This window comes from Pseudophryne corroboree, chromosome 1, assembly GCF_028390025.1.
Source record: "Pseudophryne corroboree isolate aPseCor3 chromosome 1, aPseCor3.hap2, whole genome shotgun sequence".
Taxonomy (NCBI): Eukaryota; Metazoa; Chordata; class Amphibia; order Anura; family Myobatrachidae; genus Pseudophryne; species Pseudophryne corroboree.
The window spans coordinates 822,010,808-822,031,916 of NC_086444.1; the positions used below are offsets into that span (position 1 = coordinate 822,010,808).

General features: G+C 42.6%; 1 protein-coding gene across 1 annotated transcript in view; it reads right to left on the reverse strand.

Moving 5' to 3' along the window:
• FRAS1 (Fraser extracellular matrix complex subunit 1) overlaps nucleotides 1–21,109 on the reverse strand; it is an 887,592-nt gene that overhangs the window by 172,962 nt on the left and 693,521 nt on the right. Inside the window, exons 28-31 of the mRNA XM_063919583.1 lie at nucleotides 18,482–18,566; nucleotides 16,291–16,611; nucleotides 11,630–11,783; nucleotides 7,688–7,869 (exon numbers count right to left, since the gene is read on the reverse strand). Coding sequence (XP_063775653.1) covers nucleotides 7,688–7,869; nucleotides 11,630–11,783; nucleotides 16,291–16,611; nucleotides 18,482–18,566 — 742 coding nt within the window. The remainder of the gene's footprint in view (nucleotides 1–7,687; nucleotides 7,870–11,629; nucleotides 11,784–16,290; nucleotides 16,612–18,481; nucleotides 18,567–21,109) is intronic.

Below are 21,109 nucleotides of genomic sequence, written 5' to 3' on the forward strand. Positions count from 1 at the left end.
AATCTACTGTTCTTTTAACTTATTCAGTACATACAAATGGACTTTGGAAAGAGTAAAATAATAATCCTTGAGTTGTTTAGCAAACATTGTGCCAAGTGTGTAATACAAGTCGACTTGATGTTCTTAGTTAGAAATATAATTTTCCTTTGAGAGTAGTGGGTATCAAGTTCATTAAGAGAAAAGATGGCAGTAATTTAGAGAGCGTTAAAAAAAATGTGCTTACTTCTGCATCAGATATTCCCTGGTCACTCCTTATCTGTCTGACTTATCTAGTGAGTTACTTTGCAAATTGCTTTAATCACCTGTACTGATGGATTGCAAGAGTAAAATTATCTAGAGGTCCTTGTGATAATGACTGGGATGAACTCTGCGTGCTCAAACTCCTAAAACTAACAGATGCTCCTCTTACACTTCGATCATTCCAATACTTACAATGTGGTAACTAATAATATAGGGAACCCAGCCAAACATTTCAACTTTTTATATGTTCTTCTCACTTCCAGGTGTATACTGCCTAGGTATTTGGATATACTGTGTCTATGCAGAGTTGATTAAAGTAACACAACCACTAATATACAAAATTAATATGTCAGTTTATGTCTATGCTGCTTCCATACTGAACCACAATTTACAGTAATAAATTACTAATTGTAAAAATAGGATTTTAATACCTACCGGTAAATCCTTTTTCCAGAGTCCGTAGAGGATGCTGGGGACACTTCAAGAACCATGGAGTATAGACGGGATCCACAGGAGACATGGGCACTTTAAGACTTTCAAAGGGGTGTGAACTGGCTCCTCCCTCTATGCCCCTCCTCCAGACTCCAGTTATAGGAACTGTGCCCAGGGAAACGGACATTTAGAGGAAAAGGATTTATTGTTAAACTAAGGTGAGATACATACCAGCTCACACCTTAAGCACGCCGTACAACATGGCATTTAACAACGCAAGTCAACGGCATGAACAACATCAGCAACAGGCTGACCATAAACGTAACACAACATATGTGTAACCCTAACTAATAACTGCAGGTACAGTACGCACTGGGATGGGCGCCCAGCATCCTCTACGGACTAAGAAAAAAGGATTTACCGGTAGGTATTAAAATCCTATTGTCTCATACGTCCTAGAGGATGCTGGGGACACTTCAAGAACCATGGGGTTTATACCAAAGCTCTAGAACGGGCGGAAGAGTGCGGATGACTCTGCAGCACCGATTGACCAAACATGAGGTCCTCATCAGCCAGGGTATAAACTTGTAGAACTTCGCAAAGGTGTTTGAACCCGACCAAGTAGCCGCTCGGCAAAGTTGTAAAGCCGAGACCCCTCGGGCAGCCGCCCAGGATGAGCCCACCTTTCTGGTAGAATGGGCCTTCACCGATTTCGGTAACGGCAATCCAGCCGTAGAATGAGCCTGCTGAATCGTATGACAGATCCAGCGCGCAATATTCTGCTTGGAAGCAGGAGCCCCAATTTTATTGTGAGCATACAGAACAAACTGAGCCTCTGTTTTCCTAAACGGAGCCATTCTGGCGACATAAATTTTCAAAGCTCTCACTACATCGAGAAGCTTCGATTCCAGCAAGGCGTCAGTAGCCACTGGCACCACAATAGGCTGGTTCAAGTGGAACGATGAAATCACTTTCGGCAGAAACTGCTGACGAGTCCTCAATTCTGCTCTATCTTCATGGAAGATCAAATAAGGGCTCTTGTGAGACAAGGCCGCCAATTCAGACACCCACCTTGCGGATGCCAAGGCCAACAGCATGACCACTTTCCAAGTAAGGAATTTCAACTCTACCTCCTGTAAAGGTTCAAACCAATGAGATTGAAGGAACTGCAACACCACGTTAAGATCCCACGGTGCCACAGGGGGCACAAAGGAAGGTTGGATGTGCAATACGCCTTTCACGAAGGTCTGAACTTCTGGAAAGGAGGCCAATTATTTTTGGAAGAAAACCGATAAAGCCGAAATTTGAACTTTAATTGAGCCCAACTTTAGGCCCGCATCCACACCGGCTTGTAGAAAATGGAGAAAACGTCCTAACTGAAATTCTTCTGTAGGAGCTTTCTGGGATTCACACCATGACACGTATTTTCTCCAAATACGGTGGTAATGGTGGCCTGAATAAGAGTGGGGATGACTTCCTTGGGAATACCCTTCTGGGCTAGGATCCGGCGTTCAACCTCCAAGCCGTCAAACGAAGTCGCGGTAAGTCTTGGAACACGCACGGCCCCTGCCGTAATAGATCCTCCCTCAGAGGAAGAGGCCAGGGATCTCCTATGAGTAATTCCTGAAGATCTGGATACCAAGCCCTCCTTGGCCAATCTGGAACAATGAGGATCGCTTGAACCTTTGTTCTTCTTATGATCTTTATCAATTTTGGAATGAGTGGAAGCGGAGGAAACACGTACACCGACCGAAACACCCGCGGTGTCACTAGGGCGTCCACTGCTATTGCTTGAGGGTCTCTCGACCTGGAACAATATCTCTGAAGTTTCTTGCTGAGGCGAGACGCCCTCATGTCTATTTGAGGAATTCCCCAAAGACTTGTCACTTCTGCAAAGACCTCTTGATGAAGACCCCACTCTCCTGGATGGATATCGTGTCTGCTAAGGATGTCTGCTTCCCAGTTGTCCACTCCTGGAATGAAGATCGCTCACAGAGCGCTTATATGTCTTTCCTCCCAACGGAGCACCTTTGTGGCCTCTGCCATTGCCGCTCTGCTCCTTGTTCCGCCCTGGCGGTTTATGTACACCACTGCTGTTATGTTGTCCGACTGAATCAAGATGGGCCGATTGCGAAGAAGATGTACCGCTTGCAGAAGGCCGTTGTGAATGGCCCTTAACTCCAGAACGTTTATGTGTAGACACATTTCCTGGCTTGACCATTTTCCCTGGAAGTTTTCCCCCTGCGTGACTGCTTCCCAGCCTCGGAGACTCACATCCGTGGTCACTACAATCCAGTCCTGGACCCCGAACCTGCGTCCCTCCAGGAGGTGAGAGCTGTGCAGCCACCACAGGAGTGAGATTCTGGTCTTGGGGGACAGGGTTATCCTTCGGTGCATGTGCAGATGGGACCCGGACCACTTGTTTAAAACACTCTGGCATGGAATCTGCCAAATTGAATGGCCTCGTAGGCCGCCACCATCTTCCCCAGCAACCGAGTGCATTGATGGATCGATACTCTTGCTGGTTTCAGAATTTGTTTGACCAGGTTCTGAATTTCCAGAGCTTTTTCCACTGGAAGAAAAACTCTCTGTAATTCTGTGTCCAGAATCATTCCCAAAAACGACAGCCGTCTCATCGGAACCAACTGCGATTTTGGCAAGTTTAGGAGCCAACCATGTTGCTGCAGAATTGTCAGAGAGAGCGTAATGTTCTGCAGTAATTGGTCCCTGGATCTCGCCTTTATCAGGAGATCGTCCAAGTACAGGATAATTGTGACTCCTTGTTTGTGCAGGAGAACCATCATTTCGGCCATTACTTTGGTGAAAACACTTGGAGCTGTGGCCAGACCAAACGGCAACGTCTGAAATTGGTAATGACAATCCTGAACAGCAAACCTCAGGTAAGCCTGATGTGGAGGATAAATGGGAACATGTAAGTAGGCATCCTTTATGTCTACCGACACCAAAAAATCCCCCACCTCCAGACTGGAGATCACAGCCCGGAGAGATTCCATCTTGAATTTGAATTTTTTTAGGTAGAAATTGAGGGATTTGAGGTTCAGGATTGGTCTGACTGAGCCATCTGGCTTCGGAACCACAAACAGGCTCGAATAAAAGCCTTCTCCCTGTTGCGACGGAGGAACCCTGACAATGACTTGATTGTGACACAATTTTTGTATTGCGGCGCATACCACTTCCCTGTCTGGAAGAGAAGCTGGTAAGGCTGATTTGAAAAATCGGTGAGGGGGACGTCTTGAAACTCCAGTTTGTACCCTTCGGACACTATTTCTAAAACCCATGGGTCTAGGCCCGAACGAGCCCAGAACTGACTGAAGAGCCTGAGATGTGCCCCCACCGGTGCGGACTCCCGCAGGGGAGCCCCAGCGTCATGCGGTGGACTTGGCAGAAGCCGGGGAGGACTTCTGCTCCTGGGAACCGGCAACGGCCGGTGATCGCTTACCCTTTCCTCTAGTAGCAAAGAAGGAAGACCCTCGCCCTTTTCTGTATTTATAGGGACGAAAGGACTGCATCTGATACTGGTGTGCTTTCTTTTGTGGTGCAGGCACATAAGGTAAAAATGATGACTTAGCTGCGGTAGCCGTAGATACCAACTCAGTGAGGCCGTCACCAAACAATACACCACCTTTATACGGTAGAGACTCCATAGCTTTTTTGGAGTCGGCATCAGCATTCCATTGATGAATCCACAATGCTCTCCTAGCTGAGACTGCCATGGCATTGGCCCGTGAACCCAAGAGGCCAATATCTCTCGCAGCTTCCTTTAGGTAGACTGCAGCGTCCCTGATATGACCTAGCGTCAGAAGAATGCTATCCCTATCCAGGGAATCCAATTCAAATGACAGGTTATCTGCCCATTTTTCGATAGCACTACTCACCCATGCAGATGCAATGGCTGGTCTGAGTAGCGTACCTGTGGAGATATAAATGGATTTCAATGTATTTTCCTGCCTACGATCCACAGGATCCTTTAGGGCTGCCGTGTCAGGGGACAGAAGAGCCACCTTTTTGGACAGCCGTGATAAAGCTTTGTCCACAATGGGGGGTGACTCCCATTTTTCCCTATCCCCAGAGGGAAACGGATACGCCACTACAATCCTTTTGGGAATCTGAAACTTTTTGTCAGGATTTTCCCAAACCTTTTCACAAAGCGCGTTCAGTTCATGAGAGGGAGGAAATGTTACCTCAGGTTTCTTCCCTTTATACATACAGACCCTAGTATCAGGAACAGTAGGGTCCTCAGTGATATGTAATACATCTTTTATAGCCACAATCATGTACTGAATGCTCTTTGCCAGTTTTGGATCTAATTTGGCATCACTATAGTCGACACTTGAGTCAGTGTCCGTGTCGGTATCCGTGTCTGCCAGCTGGGCAAATGAACGTTTTTGTGACCCCGAAGGGGTCTGGACTTGAAACAACACATCCTCTACGGATTTCTTCCAAGCCTGGTTCTGAGATTCAGATTTATCCAATCTTTTATAAATCAGAGCCACATTTGCATTCAAAGCACTCAAAACATTCACCCAATCCGGTGTCAGCGGTGCCGACAGGGTCACTCCCACAGCCTTTTGTGTCCCCAACACAGTCTCCTCCTGGGAGGAGCACTCCGCCTCAGACATGCCGACACATGTGCACCCACCACACGCAGATACACTGGGCCTATAGGGGACAGACCTACAGCAAAGCCTGTCAGAGGGACACAGAGGGAGATATAGCCAGCTCACACCCCAGTGCCCAAAACCCGGTCTGAACACTACAGATCTGCAGATAATGTCCCAGACCTGCAGCGCTTTTATAATCTAGTATAATGCACCAAAATCGCTGTGCCCCCCCCCCCCCCCGTTTTTCACCCTGTTACTTGTTACAGCAGTGTGAGGAAGGACCAGCGTCTCTGCAGCCATGTGAAGAGAAATGGCGCTGGGCTGTGTGCTGTGAGGGCTAGGTCTGCCCCCTTACTGGCGCGCTTCAGACCCGCTTATTTTTTAACTTTTTGACACTGGCGGGGCTCCGGACAGTGCCCAGGCACCCTGTCCGCTGTTGCCAGTCAGAAAAATTAGGTTTATATGCTGCCCAGTGCGCCCAACCCCCTCCCGCACCCTGCACCCTGTAGTGCTGTTGTGTGTGGGAGCATGGCACGCAGCGCGGCCGCTGTGCGGTACCTCAAAGCAGTCACTGAAGTCTTCTGATCTTCTTCTACTCACCTGTCTTCTGACTTCTGGCTCTGCAAGGCCCGTCACGGCGGGCTCTGGGAATGAACCCCTAGGCGTACCTAGTGTTCCAAACCCTCAGGAGCTAATGATGTCCTGTAGCCAAAGAAGCAGATCCTTTAAACTCACAGAAGTAGGTCTGACTTCTCTCCCCTAAGTCCCACGATGCAGGGAGACTGTTGCCAGCAGTGCTCCCTGAAAATAAAAAACCTAACTTAAAGTCTTTTCAGAGAAACTCAGTAGAGCTCCTCAGTGTGCATCCAGTCTGCCTGGGCACAGATTCTAAACTGGAGTCTAGAGGAGGGGTATAGAGGGAGGAGCCAGTTCACACCCCTTTGAAAGTCTTAAAGTGCCCATGTCTCCTGTAGATCCCATCTATACCCCATGGTTCTTGAAGTGTCCCCAGCATCCTCTAGGACGTATGAGAAATAAAGGAATAGCATACATGTTGATCTTCAATTATTAATGTGGTTTGTGAAGGTATTTTCTTGGCAAGTTAAAAACTTCCCAACCACTAATACATAAGGGTAGCACAGGAGCGGATTAAGAGAAGAGTGGGACCATGTGCAGTCTCTGTGCAGGCCCCCTCCTCTCTCACAGGTGGTGCCAGTGAGTAGACTCTACTGCATATGCGCAGGTCTCTGGGAACATGGCAACTATCCAAAGTACAAATTGTTGTATTCTGGTACCTCTCACTATAGCAGGGAATCATCAAGTATGTTGATTATATATTTTATTTCTTAATGGTAATACAGGTTGAGTATCCCATATTCAAAATGCTTGGGACCAGAAGTATTTTAGAAATCAAATTTTTCTGTATTTTGGAATAATTGCATACCATAATGAGATATCATGGCGATGGGACCCAAGTCTAAGCACAGAATGCATTTCTGTTTCATATACACCTTATAATCACCGCTGGAAGGAAATTTTAGCCAATATTTTTAATAAATTTGTGCATTAAACAAAGGGGCTAATTCAGACCTGATTGCTGCTGTGCATTTTCGCACAGCAGCGATCAGGTCTGAACTGCGCATGCCAGACTGCCGATGGCTGTCTTAGCCTTGCGATCGACTCTGCCTGATTGACAGGCAGAGGCAGTCGCTGGGCGAGAGGCAAGAGGCGTTTGGCCGGTGTTTAGGGGGCGCGGTCCGGGCAACGCAGGCGGGCCTGGACCGTTGGGGGGGCGGGCCGTGGTGGCGATGTGTCATCACACGCAGCCGCTGCGACCCTCACAGCGACGAGTAGCTCCTGCCAGCGTGCAGGAGCTGTGCTGGCAGGGAGCTACTCCTAAAGAAATATGGTTGTGAATATTTATTAATGGTTGTTTAAGCTTTGGTTAACATTTTGCTTCTAATCACGGGTGCCGAGAGGCGGTGAGCGTTTGCTAATTATTTGGGCAATGGGTTTGTCTGGCGGTGTAAGCCACCAATGGAATTGAAGCAACCTCCTGTGAATGTTGCTTCAAGAGAAATAATTTTCAGACTGCCCATGGCCACACCCCAATGCTAGACCATGACCCCTTCCCTAGCAATAGGGTCCGCAAAAATGTTTCAGTGGCCATGTTCCAAATGTTTTCCTATGAGTGAAGCAGAGAAAGACGTTGGGGGGTTTTATTTACAGACTTCAATTCACAGTTTTGCCATCTAGTGTTTGTATATATTCAAGCAAAGCAATGCAAAAAAATAATTAATAAAAGTTAGTTAAATTATTGAAAAGCAATGAATAAAGAGTGCAAAAAAAACTGTGTGTACAAGATAGGTTTCTGAAATTAAACTCATATATACCTGGAAGCTGAATGAGTCTCTCCCTTGTAGATGGGATCCAGAATGCCTATACCATACAAGGCCTTCATTTATGTCTTGCTGTGTAAAAGAGGTAGTTGGTGAGGCAAATCTTCCATCATGCAACCTCTGCCAGCTGTCTGCCGGTCCATCAGCAGGCATGGGTACCAGAAGGACAACTTCACCTGACAAAAATAAATAAAAAATAACATATGGCTGTCATAAGTTTAATGATGCTGGGGACTGGCTTGAGTTGTGGTCACAGTAATACTTTTACCAATAATTAGCATTAGGTGTATACTGTAGTTTGACTTCAAGGATCAGTCCTCTTTGCCTAAAGAATATACCCTACCCACACTCCCTGTTTCTTTGCAGTTGAAGTTAGTAGTTATTTTGGTTTGAAAGTATGACTAAACAACAGCCCAGCTGCAATTAACTTGTAAAGTGCACTTATAGTCATGGAGATATTTTGTGAAGTTTGGACCATCCTCATGGGGGCCAACAAATCCACCTTTCTGGAATAATTATAGTGGCAGCTTGAGTTGAATATCCTAGTTTTGGTTTTAAAGGCACCCATAGGTGCTCTTAGAACGAATGAACCACTATGCAATTGCTGTTGCTGAGTTTGCATTGTTGGGCTGCACTGAATGGGAGTCACCCATTCTTTGCCTTCATACAGTTCTTAGTTTATTATGAATAAACAGCTGAACTTTTTAATTCCCAATTCTTATCTCTATATCTTTATATATCAATTTGTTAAGTTTAGGGGTGAACATACACACAAGACACACCAAAGCTATTAGTAGGTTTATAAAGTATTATTACTTTTTTTTTGTCTTTTATTCTCTTTTCCTGAAAGTATAGGACAAGCAAATTAAACCATACACAGCATGTACAGTATAATATGGATACAATAAAAATGCCACATAAGAAGATACATTGTGTGAATGCTATAAGAGATACACAATTCACTTTTATTTAAACCATATAACTAGGGAGGCCAATCCTGGGATCGGGATTGGCGGGATGCCAGGATTTAGGCCCAAAAATGGCCGGGATTCAATCCTGGGATTTAAAGCTCCAATCACGGGGATTGAGGGATCAGCGTTGAGCGTCCTCAGCAACTTCTGCTAAAAATTGTGATATACGATACTGTACATGTGTGAGCGGCTGGGGCACAAGAAACCTAAATCCTGAGATAAATTCAATAAATGTAACTATTTGTTACTAGGGATCTGTCTATTTAGATATTATAGACATATAAAAGGGGTGGATGAGAGAAAAGAAAAGAAAGGGGGGGCAATCACTATTAACAATTGTTATATACAAAACATGTGTAAGAGGCTGGGTAGCAATAAACCTATATCCTGTGATAAATTAGCTATTTGTTACCGGTAATCTGTCTATTAATGTAGATTAGATACCATGGAATTTATCCACTTCGTCGTGGAGCAAGGCTGTAATAAATTTCATGAAAGCGACATACCATATTTTATTGAGTGCCTACATACTGCTGGAGGGGTAGTAAGGTGTTTCCAGTATGCAAAGATTAACAGTTTGGCTGAATTTAATATATGACTGCAAGTTTATTTGAATACTTAGATGCCCCTGTCATTGGTTTACTGAACAAAATGTATAAGGTGTCTTTAGGAGGAGAGAGACCAGTCATTCTTCCACTCAGGGAAAGGACTTTGTTCCAATAGATATAATCAAAGAGCAGTCCCACCAGATATGTATGAATGTACCTGTGTTCTGCATTTTCTGCAGCAAATGTCTATGGATAAAGGGGAAACAGTGCAGTGTTTCAGGGACCATATACCTGGAAAAGCGGGTCTATAAAAAATGCAAAAGTGGCAGTAAGAGTCTACAATGTAAGGTAACAAATTCTAGGAGTTTTCCAAACAAGGGAGTTTTCACTGAATCTCTCTAGCAAAGGCTTCCCTGCCAATTTAACAAGGGCAAAATGGTGATAGCGTTGAACTCTTATAGAAAAAAAAACACCTTTCTGAAATAAAACATTTGTTATTTTTATTTTATTGACAGTGCAAAGCACAGCCAACTGTATATGTGTGCACCAGCAAGGCTTGTCATGCTTACACAGCTGCATGCAAGACTAGCTGCGGGGACGCATCTACAGAGGAGGAGGTCCGTGTGAAGGCTCGTCTGAGCACCTTCCTCTCTAACCGTCAGCGCTGTAGCTCTGGGCACTAGGGGACCAGGAAAATGGCATGGTGGCCATTTTCCCGGTGATTTTCCTACTGCGCATGTGCGAAACACCGAAAAAATGGTTGCCGTGACATTTTTACAGTGATTTCTGCACCACTGCTGCTGCGCCGCAGGACTCTGGAGGGTAAGTATTGAAAATAATGGGTGCAGGGTGTGCGGCGTGGGCCCCCCGTGTGCACCGCATGCCCTGCACCCCCTAGAAATATGCCAGTGACTGTCTGTAATAGTGGTAAGCCTTCTCCCACTATCACCAGGGAGCTCAGTATCACTCGAATGCCCTGACTACATTTTAGGTTGAAACAAGATGTTCTATCACTGCAGAAAGCAGCAACAGAAAATTATGGTTATCTTTGCAGTATAGTACAGTTTATAGGCTAAATTATATCTAATGTACAAGTGAGGTGGCATTTAGGAAACAGTGATCACCATAGTAACATCTGACTTGAGCATCAATAAAATGTTTTGCAAGGGAGCTACAAACACTATTAAGTTTTACAAAAGCAAAATTTAATCAGCTCAGAAAATCATTGAAGTTTGTAGACTGGAAACGTGGATTTTTAAATAAAAAGCCTGTAGTAAAAGTGGAAAATGAAAAATATATATTTTAAATAAATACTGATGAAAGTAAATAATGTATGACAACATTTCTTGGCCTAAAAAGCACAGCTGTAAAAGAAAATATGGGAGGTAAAGAGCTAAAAAAAAAAAAAAAAGAGAGCATTTACTAGAAAAGATTTAAAAAAAACCTACAAAAAAATAAAACTATGTAAATACAAGGAAAGCAGCAAACTGTAGAGATGAAATCAGGTTACTTAAGCTGAAAAGTATATTGTAAAAAAAATACATTAACATGAAAAAATACAATTTATAATATTGCCCGCTACATTATAAAGTAAAAACAATAACAGAAAGCCTAAAGATTTACATAATGCCTACACATTTAAACAGATAATGCCCTGGCCCAGATGGTACCCATATGTACTAAGTTAGTTAAGTCAAATGATAGACCATTATTAATTATACTTAGAGTATGGGCTCCATCAAAACTGGATCAGTGCTAGAAGATTGTTAGAAAGCAGATGTGGAACCAATCTTTATAACACGTACATAATTGGAACCCGGAATTTATAGACCTGTGAGCCTGACTTCAGTCATGTGTGAATTTAGTAAAAGGGATTATGAGAGATGCTATTCTAAAAAATATTTTAGAAAATAATTTCATAATGGTGTGTCAGCTCTTTTCATGATGGACCGGTCATGCCTAACACATATGATTAGTTTTTCTGCATACGTTTCAAACTTGATCTTAGTAGTACAATTGGTACAGTATGATTTTGCAAAGAGCTTTATAATATTCCACAATCCACAGGACAGTATGGTATATAAGACCAGAAAATTGGGGCTAGGAGAAAAATATATACATGGTTACAAAACGAATTGACGGTACCTAGTAGTGTACCACATGGGTCAGTATTTAGACATGTTCTGCTTATTTAACTTTTGACACTTTGTTTTTATATATGTAAAAAAGATAAGTATATTCTATTACACATTTAGGAGAAAGATGTGATATCTGATGAAGGTATTTTTTTTAATACAGCATAATCCATCTCTCCAACAGAAGGTAACAGTTTGGAAAGGAAGGAGGAAAGAAGAAGCCATAGGTAGCAGCGATGGACAAGCTAATTTTAACAAGAAAATATATTTTTGAATAGTTACCAAACTGTGGATGTTCATTTGTAATTGTGTACAGGATCTCAGAGTCAGCTACACCAAAGGCCCTGGTTTGCAGAAGTCTATTCGATATCTGAAGCATTCCTCCCTCTGGAACCCAAACAGCCGAGTTTAATACAAGCTGGACTCCTCCATTTATCTAGAGGCAGAGTGACAAAAGTGTTAATAGAAAGCTTCAAAATGGGGTCACTTGTTCAAATGCCTACCATGTTAACTTTCCCATATTTTATACAGAAGGAAAAAAAGAAATGAATCAAACTTGTAATCATAAAACGATCCTGTAATCCTTACTAATACAGGCAATGCAATTCCCATAGGGTAGCGAGCACTTTTTAGCGAAAAAGGGTGCGAATGGAGCCAAGTAAAGGGTGCAAATTTGGCTGCCGTTGCCTACATTTATATGCCGCAGCAATGACAGATCACTCCCTTTGCTGGCAACTTAATTCTCCCCGTAGTATGTTGCTGCTGTTGCTGTTGTTATTATTATTATTATTATTCAGTACAGGTAATGTATCAACAACAAAAGAGAGCTACAATGACATTTTTTTTTTCAAACATTATAAAACTGTATAAAACCAAACTCATACAAAATGCAAAGCAAGCCCCTGCTTAAAATTATGCATATAACTCACCCAAGACACTGCAAAAACTTCAATAGACTATGTACTGGTCTCCCATAAACAGACTTTCACACATGTACAATCTATTTTAAATGCAGCAGCTATGCAGACTTTTCTTGCAAACCATTCTTCTACTGCAGCTCCGCTCTGTCAGTCTTTCCATTGACTGCATGCAGAGCCGGCCTTAGCTATAGGCAGGCTAGGCATTTGCCTAGGGCATTCAAGCATGTCTAGGGGCATCCAAGCATGTCCCTGCAGTATCTCATGCTGAGAGGGACAGTCCGCAAACTAACTGTTACTTTCCAAATGTATTCAATCAGTACTTGTATACACTGCTGTTTACATTTGCCAAAAAAAAATGCACACTGAGCCTTAAACTTCCTCCGACATGCTTGAATGCCCCTGACTTGTGAGACCTCAGACAGACAGCAGAAGCCCAGTAAATGCAATTCCTGGACCTGTGACATTTTTACTGACTATATAAGGTTATTACTGGATGGCTTCTTATGATAACACGTGTATTTTCGAAGACTGCTTCACAGAAACCTGACATCACCTATACTGCTTGTGCACTTGGGGGAGGGGGACCCTGCCATCCTGTGTGTGTCCCTTATCCCTGTGCAAACCCCAGGTGTCTGCAGGGACATAACATGGGCAGTGTTCTCCCCACACTTTATTTCCTAGTCAGTCCAAACTCTAAAATTCCCCTGCCATCTAGCACTGTAACGTGGTCAGTAAGTTGCGTTGTGCTATTTCTATATGAAACGTCAGTGCAGCGTGACTTTTGGACACATCAGACTGGAGGGCAGAGCATTTAGCTCCCACAGTATAAAGTAAAGGGCATGCAGTTAACGGGAGTAACAGACACCAGCAAACACACTGAATAGTGAAGAGAATGGACAGTTTCTACATGTTTGATACTGATCTTTTTGTATAACCAGCAAGTGTGGCAGTATCTGTGGCAGTATATGTGTATTATGGGCATTACTAATGTGGGGCATATGTGTAAGGTGCATTACTGTGTGGCATTATGTGTATTATGGGCATTACTAATGTGGGGCATATGTGTAAGGTTCCTTTACTGTGTGGAATTATATGTATTATGGTCATTACTGTGTGGCATTGTGCAGAGTTGACCTGGCCCACAGGGTAACCCCCCGGTGGGCCCCACTACCTGAGTGTTGCAAGTACAGATGCAGAACTAGCGGGGGAGCTAGGGGGCACCAGACAAAATTTTGCCTAGGGCATTAAATTGGCTAGGGCCGGCTCTGACTGCATGTATCTTACCATATCCAGTATAAAATCATGAGATGCACACAGCATCTATGCTCAGTGAAGGAAATGGGGAGGGGGGGGGGGGGGGGGGAAGGGGCCATGTTCCCTTCCTGTAATGCTTTGCCCCATTTTGGTTGCAATTGGCTCGCACGGGATCCAGATTTCTTCTACAGCACTGATAGAAGGTATGCATTTAGGCTTTGAGATGTTTTCTGCAATATCCTTCAAAAAGGTATACTGATGGTTTATATCAAAACAGTACTTGGGCTTTATTCATGGTAATTTTATCAAATGCTGCTCTGATTTTGTCCTCTAAAACACCAAATTTGTTATTCAACGGTTTGAAAGATTAAAACTCCAATCACCGTCGATGTGAACCATCGTTGGACACAGAAACAGCAGCAGGAGTGCCACTCCACAATAATCAGTACCCTAGTTGTTCCCACATCTCAGATCTCTCCTCCCCATCAACTTCTGCCATCCTATTATCCATATGTCTTTATCCATCCAACATCTAAGCTGTCCTCTCTTTCCATCTCCAATAATCCCTTTATGGGGTTATCCTTTTTTTCCAGCAAGGGATCTCACCATACATTTTTTATTAATGCTTAAAGGCAGGTATCTCCTTTCCTAATAATATTGGATCAAGGGTTTTGTCCTCAATTTTGATATTCTGTAATTGCTCTTCCAGGATTTTCACGGTAACATATCCACCAATATTTACATATTAGATATTTTTTCTAGATACAATTCAGCCTCCCAGCATACAGCTCCATGTGGTTGAAAAACTGTGTCTGTGCAATTACTCCTCCAACGGTCTTATGTCGACACTTATTTACAGTTTCTTATATAGCGCACCATATTCCATTGTGCTTTACAATTGGAAATAACAGTAATAAGACAAACTGGGTAATAACAGACAGACATAGCGGTAAGAAGGCCCTGCTCACAAGTTTACAATCTACAGTATAGGGAATTATGAAGTATACACAAGGATAGGCACTGTCTATAGCATAGCGGTCCCACCAGAGTGCAAATACAGCCCTGGTGGGATGTAGTTAGATATGAATGCTTCTGAAAGTTATGTGGGCGGTTGAGGAATTTGATAGGCTTGCCTGAAGAGGTGAGTTTTTAGGGAACGCTTGAAAGTTTGGAGGCTAGAGGAGAGCCTTATCATGTGTGGGATGCCATTTCATAGGGTTGGTGCTGCCCGAAGAAAGTCCTGCAATTGTGAATGGGAGCGAGTAATCCGTGCAGATGAGAGACATACATCTTGTACAGAGCAAAGAGGTTGAGTTGGGAGATATTTTGAGATAAGTGAAGAGATATATGTTGATGTAGTTTGGTTAATAGCTTTATATGTGAGTAGAAGTATTTTCTATTGAATACGGTAGAATATGGCCAACGTAATATAATTAAGTCTGTTTTGGAAATGTTGAGTTTGTGGTGGCGAGATGACATCCAAGATGAAATGGCAGAAAGCCATTCAGTAACACGGACCAATACAGATGGTGATAAATCTGGGGAGGATAGATAGATTTGAGTATCATCAGCGTACAAATGAAACTGAAATCCAAAGGCGCTGATTAGTTTACCAAGAGATGAGGTATAGATTGAGAAAAGCAGGGGACCTAAGACTGAGCCTTGTGGTACTCCGACTAATAGAGGTAGCGAAGAGGAGGTGGAATCAGAGAAACGAACACTGAAAGAGCGATTAGATAGGTAGGGAAGGGCAGTGTAGGAGCACATGCATAAGTCGCTGGTAAACATTAGCATAACATGAAGCAAAGGAGGCCCCAACTGTGTTTATCTCAAAATCAGGACCTCTGAGGAGTGACCACGCCCTCTTGACTGACCACTCCCCCTCAACACATCCACCCCTATTAGGGCTGCTTCCATAAATTTCCCGGGCTGGTGTTCGATCCCAATGCACCCCTGGTGCAAGCTGTTTAGATATACTGTACCACTGCAGCCTGGCAAATAGCGGTGTGGTGCCAGCAATCCCTTCTACTGTACCTAACTATTTGGAAGTACAGTATAGCAGTACCAGATGGAAATAAAATCCTGAGAAACTCTGCTGCATACTGTCACAAAATCCGGTCTACTTGGGGCTCCCTCCATAGTAATCTCCTGCTCAATTTGCAACACTCGATTTGCCTATTTGTAGACTTGTGTTCCCACCCACGTGGCTCCTGCACTCTTCTATCCCTCCTGCTTATTCCCTATATTACACCTCCCTCTCCATACTTTTTTGTACCCTATATTAAAATTTGCATCACTTGTCTATAACTGAGTATTTAGTCTTATGATTCTTGTTGCATTTAACTATTTTGCTGTTACATAACCTTTGGTTTGTTTCATTCATAATTCTTATCTCTATAAATAGTAACCAACCATTTACACAGGCACTGATGAGACACTTCAGAATCAGACAAATGGGACTATACAATGTCTCCTAAAGTGAAGATGCACTTAAAACTCAATAATGCAGTTCACCTAATCCTATCTGTACATATGCCATGCTATAAGCTTACTGCAGTGCCATACCTCCCCACTGTCCCACACAACATGACCCAGACACACCATCAGCATGGTGTGACTATCACACATTTGTTGCCATGCTTTCTACAGTACCAACTTTGCGTGTAATTCAGTAGCCTGTCTCAGCCTCATCAGCTGTCATGATGTCTCACACTTAAATGAGTGATGTAAGTTTAAAAAAATAAAGCAGTAACTTTTCAGAATAAATACCTTTTCTGCAACCTTGATTTGGAACAGAATGTTTTGGAAATAGTATCCATCATTTGACTGGAAAACAATTACATCTGACTGACTTTCAGAACCATCATGGATATAGTGGAGCACTCCATTTGCAACGTCGTCAAGCCGGAACTTGTGGATGTGTGTATTCCCAGGAGGAATAACCAGCTGCCCGTGTTTTGGACCCTCTAGAACAAGAACTATAACATCCTGTGGATTATCATCATCTCTCACATCCAGTACAGAGCTGGTGATAGCACCTGCTTCTCCTCTGCCAACCACTAACTCATTATTCTTAAGGATGTATGGTGCCTAATACAAAAACAAAACAAACAATTAAAAAATTCTCAATAAGGAAAGCTTTTCAAGACAAACACAGCATCTAAGCAGTGATATACATATAAAATCAGGTCTCCAATTGAAACATTTAAGATTATTTGCTTGAGGATTGATCAAATAAAAAAACAAAATTAATGTAAAAAAAACATTCAGAAGGGATTATTTAGGATAAAGTAGTCATGTATCATAGGCTAAGTAGTAAGATCATTTCTGGCCTTCACAAAAATTAAACAAGTGACTTTGAGGTATGTACTGATAATGGATAGTCTTTGTTTCTGATGTTGACATAATATCAACTTAAACAGCAACAAATAAATATTGTATAACATTTATTAAAGACAGGTGTTATTTACTAGCAAAGCACAAAAGTGCAATAACTCTTAAAAAAATAAGTTGGAATATTTAAGATTGAGAAGCGCCTTAATATTTTATGTCTGCTTTTTACAAAAAGGTTATAGTAGATAGCATACCACAGTAAAAACCTTATTTTAATGTATGTTTTCAAGGCAGTAGAAAAAACTTGTGTAAATCTGAGAAAATGTTTGAAAATGTGTAAAAAAGAAAAACACAATTTGTAATTGACCACTGAGGTTAACAGTGGTATTATAATTTGTTCAAGCATGTAAAATGGTAAACACTGTAATGAATTCTAGCAATAACAAAAAAGAACAAAAACACTACTGTACAAAAGGATAACAGCGCACAATACTGTATCTGTGAACGTTTTCTGGTTTAAGAAGCAGGCAATTGGCCTACAGTATTTAAGAGGGTCATTCCGAGTTGATCGCATGCTGCAACTTTTTGCAGCCCGTGCGATCAACTAGACACGGCATATGGGAGAGTGTATTTTTGCATAGCAAGGCTGTGATCGCTTGTGCAGCCCTGCTATGCAAATAAAGTTTTGTGTAGAACAAGACCAGGGTAAGAGTTACTTACCCTGTGCGATCAATCCAGCGTTGCAGGTCCCGGAATTGACGTCAGACATCTGCCCTCCAAACGCCTCAACGCGCCTGCGTTTGGATCTCCATGCCCAGAAAACGGTGAGTTGACGCCTGGTTCCGCCTTCCTCCTGTCAATCATCTTGTGGTCGCCACTGCAAACGCTTTCTTCGTTAGCGGTGTCGCTGCCCGGCGACAGCCATCGCAGGGCAATGACGCGCCTGCACAATTCGGCCGCTGTGCATGCGCAGTTCCGACCCGATCGCACGGCTGCGAAGAAGCGCAGTGTGCGATCGGGTCGGAATGACCCCCTAAATTAATTAGGTATTTATTTGCTGTAGCGTCAGCTCACCTCTTCTGAACCCACTGCGGCAGTGGGCGCAAAGGGGGCATGGCTTCATGGGAGGGAAGACCCGTGGGAGGGGTGTGGCTTCACGAGAGGGGCGTGGCTAAGCGCCCCGACCCCCGATTTCAGCACTCTGGGGTCCGGGAGTTGCGGCCTGCCCCCGGAGACTGGTGTGTCTGCAGTGCCAGCTCCTACATGGTGACAGGAGCCGGGTTGCTGCACGTAATGTTCCAGTGCAGCACCCGGTTCCTGTTACTGAGCAGGAGCCGGCACTTTGGTGTCATCCCTCGGCGGATGACACCCGAGTTGGGGCCGCACCCCCGCACCCACCTTGTGATGTCAGTGGAAGTAATAACTTTTTTCATGACTTTTTCTTATCTTTTTATTAAGACCTCAGTAGTCCTCAGTGTCTTAATCAATGGGAATAGGTCACTTAATAGCACAAAAAAATATAGTACAGACCGTAACTAGAGTACAGACAATAGTGTGAGGTGTAAAACTGCTAGCAGACAGCAGTGTACTTGTTATTACTATTATACTACATTACATTTACAATTACCTTTGTTGACACTGCTTGTATGTTGATTGTTTTTGGCTGTGAGAAAAGCTGACCATCACTGACTTTTAGTGAAAAGGAACCTTTCCTATATGAAATGAGAAAAAAAACACCACAATGCATATTTATGTGCCCAGGAATTGTTCAGATACATAGTTATACCCAAAGTTCACACATTTACAAGCTATATAAGCTTATTTATTCCATGAATTGCAAGACACAAAATAATACCATGGTGCTAGTCCTTCAGAGGGGATCGGTATGGTATCCTGCCGCACAGGATACCGATGGTCAGTATACCGGCATCGGCATCCCGAGCGGTGGAATGCCGGCAGGGGGGCGAGCGCAATATTGTACTGGCAACGCTGTGGGCTAGGTGGCGACACCCATAGAGGGGGAATCACCCACCTCGCCGGCATACCGGCGGTGGTATGGTGCCCCTGTAGGGATCCCGGCGTCGATATTGTGACAGTCGGGTTCCCGACAAGTGGTATACTGACCGCATACCCTTCAGAGGGGTGCAGTGAGACATGCTGTCAATGGGTCATAAATAAGTGTAGATTACTTACTTAATCTGTAGATTCCTTAATTAGGGTGGACTAAAAGTATATATGATTACAATATAACATCTCATTAAATGTTTACACTTGTTTTAAGAAGCACCTTGACTGTGACCTACTCCATTGGAATAAAGGGAAATTATGATCATTTCTGATCTACCAAATGATGTTCTAAATCCACTTTTTCTAACTGGCCTAGTCCCCTGATATCATACACACAGAAAGCATAAATGCAATGCTGGTGAAATGACCATGTTAAATCAGAGCAGGCTTCCCACTGCAATCATTTCTTGAAAATTATTTTAGCATTGTTTTTCATTTCAGTTTTCCTCCTTTCAGCCTAACTGCACAGTTTTTCTTATTTAGACATTCTGCTACAGTCAGCAGGGGACAATTTTATTGTACGTCGTATAAAACGATCAGGCAACCCTACAAATAACACAATGTATATTAGCTGATTTAGAAATATCCCAATTGTATCTGAATTGGGCATTCCGGCAAAAGACATTCTATACGCTCCATAAAACTGGGACATTGTAAAAGCTTACTTAATTCCTTCATTGAGTTTAAAGTAATATTATGATAAAAGTGGAAAGCAATTACATAAATGCAGATTTGATCAGCCATGTGCACCGCAGATACTGCCAAATAAAAGAAGGATTTCACCAGGGTATCATTGAAAACACCTTTATTAAATAAAATAGCTATTAAATGAAACTGCTTAATGCTTTATGAGGAACTTCAGGCCTGTAAACAATTAGGCTCAATTAACTTTAAATGTCAAGTGTTGTTTTTGTGTTTCACCTGATATATTTATAGATTGAATTAAATGTCATTTTGCTTGTATCATTAATACAGTACTATATCATACTATATAAGACGGATCCACAACATCCAGGATTTTGCTAGGGGGCACCAGCCAAAATCTTGCCTAGGGCATCATATTGGTTAGGGCCGGCTCTGCTTCTACAGAAGCAAGGTAAGTGGCAGTTAAGAATAAGGGGGAATTCAATTATGCCCCCCAAAATTTTCTGAATTAAAATAGCTGTGAAAAATCTTTTTTAATGGTAAAATCCGCAAATCACAAGAAGTGCCAATGTCATTATTGGGGTGAAAAAGTTTAAAATTATGGAAATTGGGGTAAAAGTTATGGGACAGGTATATTGGGGTGCTTTATGAGCGGGACAAGTCTTTTTACACTTGAAAGTCGGAGTAATCGGGTTTTTTGCAGTAATATGACCTAAATATATACTGTACTTTTACTCCCAATTTAATTTCAGCACTTATTTTGATGAAAAACAATGGTTTTCTATCATTTCTTTTACTTTAAAAAATAAAAAATGCATATAACAGCCATTTGACCCTGTTTAAGTCAGAGTAATCGGGTTTTTTGCAGTAATATGACCCAAATATATACTGTACTTTTACTCCCAATTTAATTTCAGCACTTATTTTGATGAAAAACAATGGTTTTCTATCATTTCTTTTACTTTAAAAAATAAAAAATGCATATAACAGCCATTTGACCCTGTTTAAGTACCCAAAATACTTTTATTCTAACCAATAGTAAACTTATTTACTGTTATTCAATGCTAGTTTAGCTTTTTTGGGGGGGTTAAAAGCAGACTTAATAATTTTTTACTTCCACTGCCGGCAATCATTTTCGCTGTAAATTACCGTGATTTCGTGGCAAATTGAATCGGCCCTAAGTCTGCAAAATGAGACTGGCAGAATCAACTGCAAAAACAATCCTATTTTCATGGTTAGGGGCATATCTGCTGTGGTTCTCTGTTTTCAATTGCAAAGGCAGCCCCCACACAGAGACTGCTAAAATGCCAAATTTACCAAGCTCTGAAATGCGAAGACCCCCTGGTAGCCAGTGCCATCTTCAGATGGTGTTAGCTATTGAAGTCTATGGGCCGATTATTTCGACCATTGTAGCCTATGCTTAATAGCATGTCCTGGTTCCAAACCCAGAAGCCCCTGTCCCTGAATGTGTTTAATGGTGTACTGGGGTGAAACGTAATTTATTAGCGACATAAGTGTCAATAATACATTTTAACTAAGGTGA